Consider the following 20,248-nt stretch of genomic DNA (forward strand, 5'->3'; position numbering starts at 1 on the left):
CTGTCTGTGCACATCCAATGAATGCAAAATCCTTTCCCCTTTATTTTGAGGATTTGGAAAGAAAGTAGGAAGGTGAATTGTCTGATTCAAAGCCACTTTTGAAATCACCTTAGGCATGAAAGTAGGATTGGTCCTCAAGGAAACTCTGTCCTGATGGAAAATAAGGTATGGTTCCACAGCCATGAGAGCTTGCAACTCTGAGACCCTTCTGGCAGAGGTCAATGCTAACAAAAGAACAGTCTTCCAGGATAGAAACTTAATATCTGAAGATGCAGCAGGCACAAAAGGAGGCAAAGTAAGTTTTTCTAAAACATAATTAAGATCCCAGGCAGGGACAGGAGGGGTCCTTGGAGGCAGCAAATTTTTAGCCCCTCTCAAGAACTGCTTCACCAAAGGATGTGAAAAAACAGGAGGATCAGAACTGAAATGCGCAGATATAGCAGAAGCATGAATCTTAATGGAAGAAAAGGAAAGTCCTTTAGATAAAAGTTCCAAAAGGTAAAGCAAAATAGAGGAGAGATCAGGAACCTGAGGATCAGAACCTCGGTCCTGCATCCAAATAGAAAACCTCTTCCATTTAGAGGCATAAGATTTCCTAGTGCTAGGCCGTCTAGCTTCCAAAAGAACATCCAAAACTTGTTTGGGAAGACTAGAGGCAATCAAATTCCTTTGAAGAGCCAAGCTGCCAAGCAAAGGGTCTTGAGATTGGAATGTAGTAACTGACCCTGATGCTGGGACAAAAGCGAAGGGTTCAGTGGAAGAATCCAAGGAGGCCCCGAGAACAGGAGCTTTAAGGTTGGATACCAAAACTGTCGAGGCCAATTTGGAGCAATCAAGATGAGGAACTTGGGCTTGTCCTGCTTTATCTTCAGTAGTACCCGAGGCAATAGAGGAAGAGGAGGAAAGGCATATGCTGACAGGCTTCTCCAGCTGAAGGACAGGGCATCCACTCTCCATGCTGTTTTGTGGAAGGACCTGGTGCAAAAGCGATGCAGCTGATGATTGAGATGGGATGCAAACAGATCTATCTGGGGACATCCCCAAACTGCAGTTATCCTGTTGAACAAGTTGGTGTCTAGCATCCATTCGTGAGGATCTGAAATGTTTCTGCTCAGGCTGTCTGCTAAGAGATTCTGTTTCCCTGGAATGAATTGAGCCTGGAGATGCAGATTCAAATTTAGAGCTGTGTCCCATAAACCCATAGCTAGTCTGCAAAGGGGGTATGAATGAGAACCCCCCTGCTTGTTGATGTACCACATGACCGTGGTGTTGTCTGTGCGAATTAGCAGAGGCCCTGGTTGTAAAAGGTTTTTGAAGGCTAAAAGGGCATTTTGAACTGCCAACATTTCCTTCAGATTGATGTGCCAGTGAAGACGGTCCTTTGTCCAGGTTCCCTGCTGGCAATTGTCTAGAAAGTGTGCTCCCCAAGCATAATCCGAGGCGTCCGTGGTTAGGATTTGAGTAGGCTGAGGGAGACGAAAAGGTTTTCCTTCGTTTAACGTGCATGCCCTGGACCACCAGAGGAATTCCTTCTGGAGGCAGGGGATCAGAGGAATCAGAATATCCAGATCGTAGTAGTGCTGTGACCATACACTTTTCAGATACCATTGAAGCTTTCTCATGTGAAGCCTTGCGTTTGGAATCAACAGAATACAGGAAGCCATGTAGCCCAGAGCCTGCAGGAGTTTCCTTGCAGTGAGCTGAGATAGAGTTGCCAAGGTGTTGAAAGTAGAAGCCAGCTGAGTTTGTTTTTCTGGAGTGAGGTAGGCCCTTTGTAAGGTTGTATCTAAGAGGGCTCCCAAGAATACCTGTTGTTGAGAAGGGATCAAATGTGACTTTTTTATGTTCACTGAGAATCCCAGTGGTAGGAGAAGACGTTGAACAAAGTCCAGATGTTGAAGCAGAAGGTCTTTGCTGTCTGCCTGAATAAGGCAGTCGTCCAAATAGGGGAAAATCTGGATCCCCTGAAGTCTGCAGTAAGCCACTACTGGTGCCAGGCACTTGGTGAAGACTCTGGGCACAGTAGATAAACCAAAGGGCAGAACAGAGAATTGAAAGTGCCTCGAACCTGCCTTGAACCTGAGGAATTTCCTGCATTCTTGTCTGATAGGGATATGCAAATAGGCTTCCTTTAAGTCCAATGTCACCATCCAGGCGTCCTGAGAGAGCATTGGAATTAGCTGTTGCAGAGTAAGCATCTTGAACTTTGGAATTTCCAAAAAGGTGTTTAACACAGAAAGGTCCAGAATAGGTCTCCATGAGTTTTGTTTTCTGGGAACCAGAAACAGCCTTGAATAAAACCCTTTTCCCATTTCCGAGAGTGGAACAGGCTCTATGGCTCTCATGGCCAGAAGAGCATCCACTTGAGTTAAGGCCTCTGACCATTGAAGTTTTGGCAGATCTGGCCAACCGTGAGTCCTTGGCAAAGTGTGAAAGTGGAACTTGTAACCCTTTAAAATCACGTCCAATACCCATCTGTCCTGGGTAATATGAGTCCAATTTCTGTAAAAAAGAGACAGTTTTCCTCCGAGAGGGGCGTCCAGGTAAAGGGGTCCTGAAGCCCAACCGAAAGAGTCATTGAGTTTGCTTTCTTTGAGATTGGGATCTGTCTTCTCCCCTCCTAGGTGAAGAAGCAGTCCATTGTCTAGATCTGTAAGAGGTCTGGCCTTGACCACGACCTCTGGAGTGTCTATATCTTCCCCTTTGAGGCCTGTCAGACGTGGGAAAGGACCAATTTTTAGAGGGCCAATTCCTGGAAAATCTAGGAGGCTGAACCTGCAAGAAATCTTTTACAGTCTGCATGGTCTTTGCCTTTTCTTCCATCTTTTAATAACTTCCTCAGCCTTAGAACCAAAAGAACATCCTGTTGAACAGGGGCATCTAATAACTTAGCCTTAACCTGTTCAGGTAAACTTTGTTCACGAAGCCAGGCATGTCTCCTAATCACAGTACCAGAGGCAGCAGCCCTGCAGGAAGCATCCAAAGCATCAAAACCACAATGTAAGCTATGCTTGTTAACCTGTTCAGTAGCATGCAAAACATCCTGAAGTTCCTTATCCTCTGCACAAGCAGGAAGGGAAGCAAGCTTTTGCTTTAAAACAGACAAAAGAAATTGCTGATATTTAAACATATGAAACTGGCAATTTAAAGCCCTTACAGACAGGGTAGCAGAAGTATATACCTTTTTTCCCCACCTGTCTAAAGCACGAGAATCCTTCTCAGAGGGAATAGGATTTTTAGAAGTAGCAACCTTAGCAGCCTTAGAGCCCTGAGAAATAGTTTCAGGATCTGCAGAAGGGTTTTTAAATAAAAATAAATGAGAGTCAGGAACCCTATAAAATCGATCAGGCTTAGAAGGAGCAGGAGGCATGGAATCAGGATTAAAATTAGCCTCAGAAAAAGCATCATCTACAATGTCCAAGACAGGAGGGATAGCTAAAGGCCTATGCTGAGGAAGAAGAAGAAATTCTCTAAGCCTCTTTTTGGAAGCAGAATATTCCTGTCCTTCCCAATGAAAATGTTCCCTCATCTCATGCAAGGTTTCCCCAAAAGAAAAATCCTCAGGCGGAGAGGCCGAGGGCAAAGAATCCTCAGCATCCGAATCCTCATAAGGGGGAAAGAATAGTCCTGATCAGAGGAAGAAACAGAAGATACAGAAGCCTGGTCAGAGGAATCCAGAGTAACATCCTGCCGAGGCCTTTTTTCAGGAGGGGTGAGAACCCCTAATCATTGTAAGCAAATCTTCAGCCATCCTCAATAATTGTTTTTGTGTCTTGGGAGTGGATTCAGAAGCAGCTTGAGCTGGAACTTTAGACTTAGTAGGAGTCTTTGTCTTTGCCTTTGAAATAGTGATGTGAGTAGGCCTGAAAACCCCCTCAGAAGCCGGTACCTGCACAGCGGTTCCGGACCCATCTGAAGGAGCGGCGTCCGAAGGTCCTGCAGCAGTTAAAATAGTGGGCCTCGATGGCTCCCCATGGGAGTCCGTATCGGCCATCGGTTCAGAAGTGGCGGATGACAGGGGCTGCAAAAGCGCCTCACTGACGACAGCCGAACCGGACGCTGGCTCCAGCTGCAACGAGTCCTGTTTGGACCTCGGAGGCCTGTCTTTGTCTTTGCGCTTCTTTTGAACTCCGGTAGTGTCCGACGACATTCTATAATTGAAGCGTCTGCCAAAATAATTTAAAGCCCAATCGTACCTGCGCTTGATAGTACGAGAGTTGAACCTGGCACAAAACCGACAACAAGAAACGTCGTGGTCAGGGCCTAAGCAAGGTAGACAGTAAGAGTGGAAATCTTTATGAGGTATTTGTTTCCCACACGCTATACAATTATTAACTTTTTCTGACATCGGAGGAACAAGAAAAGATTCAACGGGGTACTTAGCTTAGAGAAGAGAAGTAACAACTTCGGACCGACAACAACCAAATACGCTGTTCGAAAATCGCCAACCAACGTTTTGCGAGCTGCTTTCCACCGCACGGCAAGAAAGACTGGAGAAGATGGCGTCGGCTGTGGGCTAAGTACCAAGGCGTCCTGACGTCAGGATATTAGCTTATACAGCCGACGCCGGACCCAGACTTTGGGATTCTGGCCGACCTCGGGCTGCCTGCCGGCAGGAGCACCCTACAGTTATGACTGCAACAGTGAAACACGAAGAACATCTGAATGTGATCCAGCCAAACAAAACCTTAAGAAATATCTGAAATCTGGATGAATAGGAATGCAATAATAAGCATCTTTCTGATCTAATCTTTCCAGGAAACCTGAGTGAGAAGGAAGAAGAAGAAACAGATTGGGAAGTGACATCATTTTTATTTAGACACCATCACAAACAGGTTTTGGAAAGAAAGATCTAGAATTGGTCTCCTAGCATTTTCTTTCTTTCCTTTAAAAACATCCTTGAGTAAAACCACTTTCACACCTGGGAAGAGGGAACAGGTTCTATCACTCCCTGCAATACCTTGTGATAAAGGACAGGTGGAAACAACAGTTTAGTCTGGAGGATGAGGAATTACCCCCAGAAAGGAGGCATTTCCTCACATTGCCATCTATAACCTTGATCAATGACTGGCAGAACCAATTTGTCTAAAACTTTTGCCAAACAGAAAAGTAGACATTCAAACTTTCTGGCAGACAAAAGGGGATGGCCAGGATGGGTGGGTGGGGGGGGGGGTCTTTTAAATAACCCTTCTGACTTATTTGACTCTCTGAAATTGGAAGCTTCCAGGATTCTTCTTGACATTTCCTCTTAAACTTCTATTTATCTGCATTTTGCCGAGTCTATTTATTCTTACCAAAAACTGGACGAGGAGTTAGAGAATCCCTTGGAAAACTATATTCGCTATTTCCTCTATTAGCATACCCCTTTCATCACACTTTTAGATCTCACCTGCAGCACAGGGGCCAAAAACAATCTCTATCCAGAGGAGAACTTAAAATCTCATTTTAATAACATCTGGGAGGTACTGAGAATGCAGACATGCAAATCTCCTCAAAACAGTAGCAGTAGCCATAGCCCTAGAAGTATCACTTTATTTAAAGCAGATTTTCCTCACAAGAAGAAACTGCAGATAAAACATTCCTCAAACTTCCACAATATGTCAGAACAAACATATGAGCCTTACAATTCAAAATTCTGAAAAATCAAAGTTGCAGAAACATACACTTCCCCCACATACATATCAATAATCGTCCCATCGTTATCAGAAATAGTAAGACTAGAATTAGTGTTTAGAAGCAGAAGGATCAACTAAAGCTATAGCTGCTGGATCAGGTTTTGGAAGAATGTACAACTTAAAAGACTGAAAACCTTTATACATCCTATCTGTCTTTTAGGGGCAGCTGGCAGACTATCAAGAAAATTGCTGGCAGTAAGACGCACATCTTCCAAGACGCCCAAAGCTGCAAGAATGGTCAGGTTTGTAACAGCTGATACTATCTTTTGACGGTCTAAAAAATCTCCGTGTTCGCCAACTGAAAACACTGTCAGTGTCCAGAAAGTCTCACAGAAAGACAGACTCCTACAGTGAGAATCAGAAACTGTGCTCTTCTCTCAGTCTATCAGAAATCAGAGGAGAAAACCCTGTATCTGTCCCCATGTCCTGCTCTGCAGATTCAGAATCTTAAACCTCTTCAGGAAAGGAAGTACTCACCTTTCTTTTACCAGAAACTACCTTACAAGAAGCATCAACAGTCTGGATTATACCCCAAGCCAGGCCTAGTAAACTACTCTTGTCTAAGGACATTTGAGAAGGAGTAGATATATATTTAGTCTTCTGCTTCTGTTTGACACGAAAAATGTGGTCAATAGTGGTATTAGTGGCAGCAGCATCCTTTCAATGGACGAGCATAACATTCTGAAAAAACAGGGAAGCTTTCCCCGTTTCCTCTCCCAGGACCAACATGAATGGCTCTCCCTTGCCCACTGAGGGGACCCCAACAGCCGCAGAGGACGTGGCTAACCCCTGGTCCATACTGGCTGTAGGTGTTACACCACAGGGACTTATGGTAAAATATGAGTTGTCTGAGGTACAGCAAATGGCCAGAGCAGAGTCACTCACCTGGGGCGGAGGTAAACTGCTAGCTTGCTGTGATGACAAAGGCTGTTTGTTTAATAAGAAGTTATGTACTTACCATAACGTTCTATCTGAGTAGGTGGCTTCATTTGTCTGCAACCTGTGGGTCTTGAATCCGATATCGGATCCGAGCTGGCAACTTGTAGCATAGCTATGGATCCAAGCTCCTAGCTCCTCCCCTCACCCATAATCCCCTGCCAACCCCCTATGACCTCAGATCAAGTTTGCTCCTCTATGGATACCTGCAAAGGTGTTCCAACAAGAATAAAAGGTAGAACAATATAACAGGACCAAGTTCTGAAGGTTAGGGGGAAGGAGGGGGGGATGGTTGCAGACAAATGAAGCCACCTACTCAGATGGAACGTTATGGTAACTACATAACTTCTTAATCTGGAGTAGGGACTTCATTTGTCAGCAACCTGTGGGACACAGTCCCCAGCTACCTGAATCTTGGGCGGCCATCATGGAAGGATGTTCCGGAGCACTGCAGAGCCAAAGGATGCTCTCCCTCCAGAAATTATGTCCAGTTTGTAGTGCTTGATAAAAGTATGAGATGAGGCCCAAGTAGCTGCTGAACAAATATCATCCAATGGAACTCTAGATTTAAAGGCAGCAGAGGTAGAGATGGAGCGAGTGGAGTGTGCGCGGACTCCCTCAGGTGCGGGCCTCCCAGAAGCTTGATAAGCCAGAAGAATACATTGGGAAATCCAGCGTGACAAGGTGACCTTTGAAACGGCGTTACCTAAACTGAATTTGGCAAAGGAGACAAACAGCTGATCGGATTGTTTGTGACCAGCTGTCCTATGAATATAGAAACGTAGCTGCCTGTGTACATCTAATGAATGCAGCTTGTACTCTCCTTTATTCTGATACTTAGGGAAGAAAACTGGTAGGTTGATGGACTGATTGATATTGATTTCTGATGCCACCTTAGGTAGAAAGGAGGGATTGGTCCTGAGGTACACTCTGTCTGGGTGGAAGACCAAGTACGGAAGCTTTACGGAAAGGGCTTGGAGTTCCAAAACTCTTTTGGCTGAAGTGATGGCTACCAGGAATGCTGTTTTCCAGGACAGATATTTGAGATCGACCGATGCGGCTGGCTCAAAGGGAGAAGCGATCAAGGCTTGAAGGACTAGAGAAAGATCCCAAGGGGGTACAGCTTCTTTGATGGGGGGCCTGAGTAGAAAGGTGCCCTTGAGAAAGGTTTTGCACAATTTAGCTGACAGAGGACCTGTCTCGTGTCCCACATGGTAATGGGAGATGGCTGCCAACTGTACCTTGACTGTCGAACAACTAACTCCCTGCTGAAAGAGTCTGGTTAGAAAATCCAGTACGGACGGTAGAGGGGCAGTGAAGGGATCCAGATTATGAAGTTCCGCCCAGACGGAAAAGCGTTTCCATTTACTGTGGTACACTTTCCTGGTGGAAGGTTTATGCGCTGCCACCAGGATGGCTTTGACTGGTGAAGAGATGCCGGGAGTCCTGACTAAGAGTGGAACTGGAGCAACCAAGCTGTCAAGCTTCAGGCTGTCCAGATTCGGGGTCGGTAAGCCCGATGGATGGGAGATTAAATCCGGAGTGGGATCCAGAATCCAAGGAGGATCCACTAGGCGAGACCACAGGTAAGGGAACCAAGCTTGCCGAGGCCAGAATGGGGCAATGAGGATCATTCTGCTCCCCAACCTCGAGGCTTTCTGTAAGAGCTTTAGCATCAAGGGTAAAGGAGGGTAGGCATAGAGTAGACCGGGCGGCCAAACATGCACCAGAGCGTCTCTCGGGGCTTCCCCTGGTGGGGAAATCAGAGCGAAGAAGCTGTCTCATTTCGTATTTGAGGGAGAGGCAAAGAGATAGCAGCAGGGTTGCCCCCATTTGGCGAATATCTGCTTCGCTACTAATGGGTTGAGAGACCACTCGTAAGGGGAAAGAATGATGCGGCTGAGTTTGTCCGCCAGAATGTTGGCCTGCCCCGGAATGTGCGTTGCGATCAGAAAGCGGTTGGTGGAAATCGCCCATTCCCACACTCTCATGGCTTCTCGGCATAAAGGGTAGGACCTGGTTCCCCCCTGTTTGTTGATGTACCAAACAGACATGTTGTCCGACTGAATTGCAATAGTTCCTACGGGGAGGAGAATCTGAAGTGCCTGCAACGCTAACAGCACTGCTCTCATCTCCAGAACGTTGATATGCAAGGAGGTCTCTGTGTCGTTCCACGTGCCTTGGACTGTCCTGCCTGAGTAATGCCTCCCCCACCCGAGGCGAGAGGCATCCGTGGTCACCATGGCAAGAGGGGGAGGAGTGCAGAAGGGCCGGCCTATATGGAGGTCCGGGGATTGAAGCCACCATAACAGGGCCCTCCTGCAAGCCTTGCTGATAGAGATAGGGTGGCAGAGAGGAAGAGATTGGAAGGACCATTGCACTTGAAGAGTCCACTGCAGTACCCTCATATTTAGGCGAGCACATGGAAGAAGCGTTATCGCTGCCGCCATGGAGCCCAGCGCTCTCAGGACCAATTCTGCCGGTGGAGCTTCTGATTGGATGATGGCCCGCACATGAAGTCTCAGATTCTGTAGTCGTTCCGAAGTCCGGAAGGCTCGCAGATCCCTGGTATCTAATTTGGCCCTTATAAACTCTATGACTTGTGTCGGAGCAAGGGAAGATTTGTCCGCATTGATTGTGATGCCTAACTGGGGGGCTAGGCGGAGAAAGTAATCTCTGGCTGAGCAGAGTAGATGCCTTGTTGGGGCGGTCAGAAGCCAGTCGTCGAGGTACGGAAAGACCTGTATTCCCTGGAGTCTCAGGTGGGCCGCTACCACTGCTAAAACTTTGGTGAACACCCTGGGGGCTGTGGTGAGGCCAAAGGGAAGGACCCTGAACTGATAATGACTGGCTCCCAGCCGGAAGCGAAGAAACCTCCTGGATCGTCTGTCCATTAGAATGTGGTAGTACGCATCCTTGAGGTCTACAGAGCACATCCAATCGTTCTCCCGTAAGAGGGGAAGAATGGATTGAAGAGTGACCATTCGGAATTTTTCCTTGGTTACCGACAGGTTCAAGAGGGAAAGATCTAGGATTGGTCTCAAGTCCCCCATCTTTTTTGGCACCAGAAAGAACCTGGAGTAGAACCCTAATCTGAGCTGGTCTTGGGGGACAGGCTGGATGGCTTTTTTTTCTAACAGCCGCTGGATTTCTGCGTTTGCAGCCTCCCTCTGATCGGGTGGCACATCGGGGAGGTTCCTGAGTTTGGGGACATGATACATTGGAATTTTGTAGCCTCTGGATATGATTCGAAGCACCCAGTGGTCTGATGTGATGGACTCCCATGCCGCCAGATGCCTCGAGAAGCGCCCCCCGACTGCCTCCAGAGTGGAGCAGTCGGGCAACCCTTCAGGGCTGTTGCGTGGGCTGGTCAGAGAAGGATTCTCTGGACCCAAAGTTCTTTGGGGCCCCTCTGCCCCTAGGGCGGCGTCCTCCCTGTCCTCCTCCGCCACAGAAGGACAGGTTGTCCAAAGCAGGTTGGGAATGTTGCGATTTCCGGAACCACATCTTCTTCTGTCCCTTTTGGTTGTTTGAGAAGGACCTCTGGGGAGCAGAGAAGCGGACTCCGACGGCAGACAACGTCTTCCCGTCCTTCTCGCTCTGGACTAGTGTTTCGCGAACGGTCTTGCCAAACAAGGCAGAACCATCGAAAGGGGCGTTCGCAAAGGACGCCTTAAAGGGCTCCGCGAAGTCACAATGCCGGAGCCAGGCCTGACGTCTCATGACTAGGCCCGCTCCGCTAGCTCTAGCGGCTCCCTCAGTAGCGTGGGACAATAGCCGCATAGAGGTATTGGAGATAGATCTTAGAGTGGCCATTTGAGTGGAGTACAACTTCTTGTCCTCCGACGACATGGACTCAGGGGGGGGGGGAAGCAGCGTATTCTTTGATAAGATCCCTCTGCATCCTGATGACATGTGCCATAAAGTTCAGAGACCTTACCGAGAAGGTTGCTGAACTAAAAACCCGCTTCCCAAGGCGATCCATCGAGCGGGACCCCTTGCTCGGTGGATGGACCGAGGGGCTCTCCTGGGCTAGTTCCCTCTTCATGGCTGCCATCAACATGGCATCTACGGGGGGACCCTTGCTCCAGTGGGACCGGTCTGCGGGGGGGGCTCAGTATCCCGTCCGGGCGCTTAGGGACTGGCTCCACAGTGTCCGGCTCCTTCCACGCCCTGGTGGTAATAAGGTCCACCAGGGAGTCGGCCGGAGGGGACACCCAAGAGGTAGACGGGCTCACTTCGAATGCCTCCAGGAACACGGACTCGTCAGAGGAAGCCTTGGGGGTTGACCACCCACTTCTGATCCTAAGCATTTCCATGAGGTCTCCAAAGGAGACATCCTCAGGGGGTGATCTTGGGGAGCCTTCCCCTGCATCCAAGTCAGTGTCCTCTGTTAAGGACTCAGGGGAGTCCACATGCCTCCTCTTACACTTGTGCTTGCGAGGCACTTCCTCGGGGGGGCTGTCCGAGGAAGTCTCGCCAGCAACATCTTGTTCCAATGGAACAACCTGGGACATCGAAGCAGGCTGTCCCTGTGACCGGGTGATGGAAGCCTGACCCAGCAGAGAGGGAGTGCAGGGTGGAGCCGAGACAAGGGCCGGGGGTCCGGATGCTCTCGACAGAGCCCTCTCCACTGCATCGAAGGCCGAGGGGGAGGGAGGGAAAATAATGAAGGGTTCCACAGCCATTAGTGCCTGTAACTCAGACACTCTTCTGGCTGAAGTTATGGCTAAAAGCAAGGCTGTTTTCCAGGAGAGGAATTTTAACTCTGCTGAGGCAGCAGGTTCAATGGATGGAAATGTGAGCTTTTCCAGTACAAAATTAAGGTCCCAGGCAGGGGTGGGTGCTCTCCTAGGGGGCCTTAAATTGTTAGCCCCTCTCAGGAACTGTTTGATGAGAGGGTGAGAAAACAGAGGTGTCTCAGTATTACAATGACCTGAGATGGCAGAGGCATGAATCTTAATGGAGGAGAAGGATAGCCCTCTGTGGAGTAGCTCGGCTAGGTATTCCAGGATAAGAGGTAAGGAGGGCACTGCTGTGTCCTTTCCTTTAGAATGGATTCCAAGAACAATATCTTTTCCACTTTTCAGCATAGGATTTCTTAGTACTAGGGCTTCTGGCTTCAAGAATTATGTCCAGCACCTGTTTGCTGTGGGTTGCTGGTGGGGTGCTCAAGGGATAAGCCATGCTGCAAGATTTAGGGTTTGCAATTGGGGATGCAAAATCTTTCCCTCCTACTGAGGCAGCAGGGTAGGAGTCTGGTGTAGGTGCTAGGGTGGCACCGTTGTCAGGCTGCATAGAAGTGGGTACTAGTGCTGGTGTGGCCAGTCTGGTGCAATAAGAATTGCCCTTGGCCTGTCCTGTTTTATCTTGAGTAGTACTCTTGAGAGAAGGGGCAAAGGGGAAAGGCATAGACTGAGAGGTTTTCCCATTAAAAGGATAGGGCATCCACCTTCCAGGCCCTGCTGTGAGGGTTCCTGGTGCAGTATTTGCTTAACTGTTGGTTCTGGGTGGAGGCAAAGAGTTCCACCTCCGGTGTCCCCACCTATGAATCAGAAGGTTGAAGGTGTTGTGCTCCAATTTCCACTCGTGTGGGTCTAGGAGATTTCTGCTTAATTCATCTGCCAGTGAATTTTGTTTGCCTGGCAGGAATTGAGCTTGTAGATGCACTCGGTAGCTCAAGGCTATGTTCCACAGCGCCATGGCTAACCTGCAGAGTGGGTAATAATGGGTCCCCCCTGCTTAAGTACCACATAACTGTGGTGTTGTCTGTTTTTAATCAGCAAATGCATGCGCTTTGGTTGTCTGTTTTCTAGGCATAGCGCATACTCTTGGCCTAAGAAACTCGGTAGTTTTAGATAAAAATGAAGTCGCTGGTTTGAGTCGAACATCGGTAGTGCGAAGAACTGCCTCAGAAGTTGGTGCCTGCACAGCAGCTCCAGACCCATCCAAGGTAGAGACATCCGCAGGTTCCATAGTAGAAGAAAAGTCTCGTGACATACCGGACTCTGAATTGGGTCTCAGCAGAGGTCTGCGAAGCCATAGGAGTGGGCATCAGGGGCTGCAAAAGGCACCTCACTGAGTACCGGTGGCCTGGCGACTAGCTTAACAGAAGCGTCTTTGGCAGTTTTTGACCTATGCGGTCTATCTTTTCGTTTTGTCAAAGATCGGTAGTCGGATGGCCTATCGAAGCCATTCTGGAACACGGAGAACGAGAGCGAAAGAATTTAGCGACAAAGATAGCCCAACAATGAATGGTTCGGGAGTTAAACAAGGCACAAAGCTGACAGCGAGGGATGTCGTGGTCTGGGCCTAAATAGGTGACGCAGTAAGAATGAAAATCTTTGTGAGGTATTTGCTTTCCACAGGCAAGACAATTGTTAACTTATTCTGACATCAGTTAGAGCAAGAAAAAAGTATCCCCAATGGGGTCCTTAGCTTTAGAAGACTTCAGGATTATAAACTTGAAAATGAAAATTTCAGGTAGCGGCTGACCGGCACTTGTAAACTGCTTCAGGCTCCTCCTCGGCAAGAAAGACTGATGTAATGGCGTCGGCTGCCTGTTTTATACCCCTAACGACCTGACGTCATGGAAGAAATGACAGCATCTGACACAGAAATACTAAGACTCTGGTATATTCAGGCCGACTGAGGGCTACCTGTAGTCCGATAACCCAAGTGTGAGGACTGTAACAGTGAAACACGAAGAACATCAACTTGTCTTTTAGTCAGCTCAGCTCGAGCTGCCTGACAGCTTGGACATGTGGAAGGTGCCCTGAAACTTTGGAAGCCTGATGGCTGTTATATCTTTGGCAGGACTTAACCTATGTAGCGAAGACTGCTGCAGCAGTGATAAAGATTATGAATATTAAGTCTGTTTGTACACTGATGTTAAATTCTAAACAATGGTGTACTAAATGCAGTGCTAAGAGTGCTTGTACTCCTCCATACACTGTGCTTAGGAATGCCATGGCCCATCCATTACAATTTACTGCACAATCACTCGACAGTGCTCCACTTGAAAACAATGCTGCTGGTGGGCAAAGGGGGGTGTTCCTACAAGTTTTGATAGTCACCGATTTATACACTTCAAGAACCCTGAAGTTGGGGAAATAAAGTTTGTGGACTGTCAAACAGATTGACAAACTTGGCTTTCTGGAGATGGGGATGCAGCTTCGCTTTCCATATGTCAGGAACAACTCCATATGTAAAACAGAATGGAAACACGCTCTGCTCCAGTAAGTTGATTTAACTTTCAGACCTCTTCAGCATAACATCTACAAAGTGTTGATGAGAAGTCTAGTCTTGTACATAAGGAAATCCAAAAGTGGGTTTCGTGGGATTCATGGCAGTCCAAGTCCCTGCCCATTCAGGAGGGCATGCTGTCAGAATTCATTGCTGTGTAGAAGTAGCTCTCTTGGGAAAAGGCGTTATAGAATGGAATAGACAGGATGGCTACAGCACTGTCAGTCAGGAAAGTACTTAAAAAGAACCAGCGTCAGTCTGAAACAAGGCAAGAAGAGCATAAAAAGAGATTTAAGGAGTAAGACGAGGAAGGGTTAGACACGGAGCTACAGAAAGTGGAAAGGAAAATAAGTTCAAGACACAAAAACATAAATCTCAGTCCACTGTGTTACTAATTAAGGCAACGTGGACTTTGTTTCAAATAAACAGTATGTACTTCTTTAAACTTTCAGCTTGATACCTAGTGTCAGGTGAATAAGGTAGCGAGAGCAGTGAGTTAACTTAGTAAAAGTGAATTAGTACCTGTAAAAGCAGCAGTGCAGCACAAATTCCCAGCAATGTTAACCCACTGCAGGAATTAGGAAGAACAATGCCACATGAAAATTCAGTTACACAATATCACCTCATTTCAGGATTTGTCAGTAGATGCAGACCTGACATTCTTCAAGGAAGGATGGAAGGTGAAAAGGTAGAAACTGCTGGCGCAGAATGGATCAGCATCTCACTGCCATTTGTTTATCTGGAGGGAACCTGGCCCTCCAGCACCCCTTTGCTGATGAAAATTATTAGAAACTGGCAATACTAGTTTGTTAGTATATTATACGTGTATGTACATTATATGATTACAACCTGTGGCACATGTACTACCAGCTACAGCAGTGTTCAGCTACTGCTGAAAATCACCTCACCTTTGTACCGAGTACAGTAAACACCATTATCAATACTGTAACCTGACTGACTACTTTGGAGAACTAGGAAGCAGTAACAAGACAGGCTTATTGGTTCCACAGAACTAGTACATGGGCAGCTAGAAGCTAGCAAGTAATGCCAAAGAGATGCAGCTCATAGGCTCAGACAGGCAACAGACTATTACTTTGCATCACTCCATTACTGTTGCACACAGGCATAGCTAGGGTGGAGCTAAGGGGGGGGGGGCAGCCCCCTGGGTGCAAGGTATGAATAGAGAGTCTATATTATGTCCTCGAAAACTGAATTAGCTGAACTGCATCTATATTGAAAATGCACTTCAGCGAACTAACAGTGAAATAGCGGTACAGTGAGGAGTGGAAAATTTGCCCTTTCCTCAGTGTAGTGCGATCTCGGAGTTGGTATATATAATTAGCGGGGGGTGGGGGGCACAGCCCCCCCCCCCACAAGAGTGAGTTCGCTGAACTGCATTTCCGATGTAGATGCAGTTCAGCGAATTCAGTTTGAGGACATAATATAGACCCATGAATACTCATGACTGGCAGCACCATCACTGATACCATGTTCGCAGATAACTCAAAGTGTTTCAGTGCAGTGCATGTGCATTACCTGAATGTTATTACTGGCTGTATTCACAAAGTCAGAATGGAAGCGCTCAGTGCTCTTCCTGTGGTACTGAGTGGTAGCAAGCCACATGTTGCATTTGTTTTTTCTCCTCAACGTAAAGTTGACAGGGGTGCCAGATCGGGAAATGGCACATGCTGCCGGAATAGCTAGCTAGTGCTCTGTTGTTGCAGTTAATGTTAACAGAGAATAAAATCAAGCTAAATTAAGAATCAAATGAAACACAGCTGGAGTCAAAGTGAACGATAAATTTCCTGTAAAGATAGTGGGACATGTAAAGTCCATACCAAACGAATCTACACATCAGTCACACAAACTGAATGAAAAGCACAGTGCAACAACAACTAGGACCGGGCATATGCTAACTCTCCTAATGTAGTGATACACAAAAATGAGTTAATGTTCCCTCTACATGAGGTCAAAGCCTGAGAGTCACAAGATGCAATATAAAGGTCCAGCATATGACCACAGTGAGTCACAGTCCAAAATTCAGGAGAAGGCCGAGGAAAAGCAATTAAATGCTACTCTGGTCCAGTACACAGTTGTTTTTAACAATGTTATAAAACAGGCCTAAACTGCTACCTCCTAAAAAAACTTTGCTACTTAATTTGTAGAATCTCAAACCTGCACTTAGTATTTGTGCCCACCTTAAGATCATCTAGCTTCATGGTGTTTCTCCTCTTTCTGAAGCTCAACTTCCAATGAAATCAATCAATATGAAAATGCAAAGCTGAAAAGAGGTTAATAATTTAAGAAAATGGTGCTGGAAACAATAACGAGAAGTTTTTCCATCGAAGGGGCTCCTCAACGCTCACAATTTAAAAGCATGGTGGGAAGAGATGGCAGGAATTATCTACCTTTCCATGCTAGAGGCTGCTGGTACATCCAGCTATGCCAACTCTCTCTGTAATTTAATTTCCTGTGCCCCAAATGGGGCGTTTTACTCTATAATGGGTCTAATGAGGGATGAGTACAGTGGGACAATGACCTCCTTTTTTCTGGATAAAAAGCCCTTAGTGATGAGCTGTGCCACACAGAAAGATTTCCTGACTGTTGTGGTGATGTGGTTATCGAAGGTGAGACCACTGTTCACCTGCGTCTCCAAGTCTCTCATCACACTTTTGGTGTTTAGTGTACTGCTACCTATGTGGTAATTCATGGGTACATGTTTTTTCCCCAAAGGGGATAACTATACATTTCTTAGCATTAAGCTTGAGCCCATGGCTCTGGCACCAAGCATCTGTTTCTGTAAGGCCCTTCTGTAGAACATCCACATCATTTGGGGATTCAATAATGGCTCCCAGTTTGCAGTCATCTGCAAACTTTGTTAGCCAGAGTCCCTTAGTGTTGGCCTATACTTCAGAGAAGTAGATGCCAAACAAGAGCGGTCCCAGGACTGAACCCTGAGGTACTCCATTTGTCACTTGCCTGGAGCTGGATTTGGAGTCTGCTACTTTTACAAGTTGGGTTCTGTCAGTAAGCCAGTTGGCAACCCATCGAGTGACATAGAGATTTATGCCCAGCTTAGTAAGTTTATCTATGATTCCAGAGTGGGGGATGGTGCTGAAGGCCTTGACGAGGTCCAGATAGGCTGTGTGGACCGCCTTACTCTCGTCCACAGCTCTGGAGACAGATTCAAAGAAGTCAATCAGGTTCAGGAGACAAGATTGGCCCTTCACGAGCCCAAACTGGGTGGGGTCCAGTGTTTGAAGGTTGCCAATGTCTTTGTTTATAAGTTCCATGATAATCCGTTCCATGCCCTTGCAGATCAGGCTCGTCAGACTGACGGGACGGTAGCTCCCGGGATCCAAGGTGGATCCCCCCTTGTGGAGTGGGATAACTATAGCTGTGCGTCACTCAGTGGGCATGAAGCCTGAGGTGAGGCTATGATTAAACATGACACTTAGGTGAGGTGCCAGTTCATTTTGTAGTTCATGTAGTACACAGCCCGGATGTCATCTGGTCCCATGGAAGCTGTATTCTTAGCTTTGGAAAGTGCAGTTTCTACCTGTGTGGCCATGATTACCGGAATTTGGCAATTTTTTGTAGTTGGAAGGTCATGTCTTCTGCTTCAGCACAATGCAGCACCAAGTATGTTCAAATGGAATCAGCAAACAAAGTGACATCATAACATGTCTGCAAGGTTGTTATAGTGGCCATGGAGCAGCATGTTTCTGTCAGAGATGTCCCACACCTTAATCTGCTAGTATTACAGGAAGCAAGCCTTGTAGATGCACCAAGAAGGATAGACAGCAAAGTTTTCTACAAAAGAAGATAGTGCACAAAAGCCCTACTGTCACGGGAAGAACTACCGGCAAAGGAGAACATAATTTACACCAAGGATGAAAGTAAAGGTAAAATATCAGCTATATGGTCTTATTTATTAGTTTTTGTGTTCGATGACCAGATGTCTTCTGAGTGACTTTGGAATTTGACTGCCACTCCTTCACACGTCAACCACAGAAAAGGACACCGTTCACAGCACATAACAATGTTTAGGTAGGGGAAGGTGAAAGATTGGAAAAAGAGTACACTTCTAAAAAAGTCAAATTAATGGCAAAATTCCACTCAGAATCTAGAAATGTATGAAGGATGAAAAGTATAATAACTGACTGAAGAAACATGCCACTTACCAGGCCCCTCAAAGATCCATTCATCCCCTGCAACTCTTTTTTCACCACTTTCAGACTCAAAGTCGAGCAGTGCCTGAAGACGCAGTGCTGTATTGGGCAAAACAATTTGTAGGGGGGAGACAGTCTAGAAAGAAAATGGATGCTATTAAAATATGCGCTGATTTCAACAAACAAAATGTGATGTAACTTCTAGGATGTCACAGGGCGCCAAGACATCAACCCCCTCACACACGCACAATCACAGAAATGTCAGCACAAAACAGCATGGATATTGAAGTACATACATGACACCACATCTCTGAGTCTGAACAACTGTGTTGCTTGCCATGCGGTTTAACATATATGAGAGAATTCACTGACTTACAAGTTTTCCATCTGCTCTGCATTACATCACAGTTTCACAAATCACTCGATGTCAGGATAGAGAATACAACATCCATTAAAATGTAAATACAAAATCAAGATTCCTGGGACCTTTTAGAAAAATCAAGACAGTTTAATTTGGAATACAATTATTGGCATAATTTTAACAGTTGTCGTTTGTTCCTTATTTACCTGTATTCCACAACATAAGGGTATCAAAATTCTAAGGATGTTTTTAACTAAGAATACCACATTTTCCAATGACATTTTGCTTTACTGTTTATTAATGGAAATAGCACTAGACAACAACTTCTTCCTGTTCAATAAAAAATATTTCAAGCAAAGTTAGGGGGATGGCGATGGGGTCATCCGTTGCCCCATCCTTTGCAAGTTTTATATTAGGATGCTGGGAACACAATGTGTCACTGACTAGCCAAAACTTTAATAGAAGTGTTTTGTATAAACGGTTTGTAGATAACCTCTTCTTTGTTATGGACATCACCCACAAAGAATGTAATGAGTTTATAGAGCAGTTAAGTGGAATTTCTGACTATTTTAGGTTCACATTAGGTAAAGTTGGATTATGTGTTAATTTTTTGGAAATTATGTTAGAATGGGAACTAATGAGCAACAAAATTGACAGTAGAATTTATAGAAAAGAAATGTTTTCAAACAGTTACTTGCACTTTAGAAGTTGTTGTATCTTGTCTTTTCCCGGTTAGGGGTCGCCACAGAGGAACTCTGTTCCGCTAATGATTGGCAGAAGATTTTTACGTGCCGAGTTGCCGGCCCTGACGCACAACCTTCAACGAAGGTACGCCCCTTCACGCATGTCTCCACACAGAAGACGCTTTAGCTGGGAATCGAACGGGACAATGTCTTGCTGCGAGGTGACAATGCTACCGCAGCACCACCACAGCAGTACTTGCACTTTAGAAGTGGTCACCCTAAATTCATGAAGAAAAATATTCCAAAAGGACAATTCATCCAAGCCTCCAGGATGACAACCTCTGATACATAATTCCATGAATAGGGAACATTATATCCATGTTAATAGAAACAGGTTACAGTAGTGAATTTTTGTTTACAGTAGCTGCAGAAGTGAAAAGTAAAAGGGGTAATGCGTTTAAACCTATGTTTACACAGGGAGGTAATGACATCAGAATTAACAATCAGATTTGTAAAAAAAAATCACGGAGGGTAATGTTCTAACAGGGGTCTTGCGTTTTTGCTGGACATGTCTGTGGATAACCAGGCTATTAAACACATCAATAGGAATTGGAGAGTTTCGAAAGGAAATTCAGATGCGTTTAAAAATAACATGTAGGGAAGCGGCACTTGTTTACAAAAGTATTAGTTATAAAAACATGTCTGAAAATGATCAGATGTTAGTTTACCTCATACAGTTAAAAATATGGGAATGTACACCTGTGGAACCTACAAAGTTTGCAGTTTCATTTATGAGAGTCCATATGTTTATAAAGAATATTTAAATTATACTTTTCATATTATTGGAAGACACACATGTAAGTCAGCAGGAACTGTGTACATAAGGATGTGCTCTGGTTGTCATGCACAACAGATAGGAACGACCACTCGTAGCTTAGAAAAAAAAGGACCAAAGAACATTTATTCTCCATCAAGGTTAGCGACATTAACAAGGCTTTGTATAAGCACACCATTTCTTGTGAGTGATATAAACAATTTTTATTCTCTGCAATATAACGTGATATGAGGGGAGGAAGTTATAAAAACAGACTGAAAAGCACAGAAACTAAATGGCAAGTCAGGTTAAGTGCAGAAAATATTGATGGTTTCATTTAATCCAGGGAACGTAAGTCTTTT

At 45.8% G+C, this 20,248-nt stretch overlaps 1 protein-coding gene across 3 annotated transcripts in view; it reads right to left on the bottom strand.

Moving 5' to 3' along the window:
- Window positions 1-20,248, bottom strand: part of LOC122813790 (major vault protein) — a 402,121-nt gene that overhangs the window by 195,720 nt on the left and 186,153 nt on the right. For all 3 annotated transcript variants that reach the window (XM_044086295.1, XM_044086296.1, XM_044086297.1), the window contains exon 4: window positions 18,041-18,164. In XM_044086295.1, the coding sequence (XP_043942230.1) occupies window positions 18,041-18,164 (124 nt within the window). The remainder of the gene's footprint in view (window positions 1-18,040; window positions 18,165-20,248) is intronic.

The sequence above is a fragment of the Protopterus annectens genome, chromosome 10.part0 (genome assembly GCF_019279795.1).
Source record: "Protopterus annectens isolate FY-2018-M chromosome 10.part0, PAN1.0, whole genome shotgun sequence".
NCBI classification, from domain to species: domain Eukaryota; kingdom Metazoa; phylum Chordata; order Ceratodontiformes; family Protopteridae; genus Protopterus; species Protopterus annectens.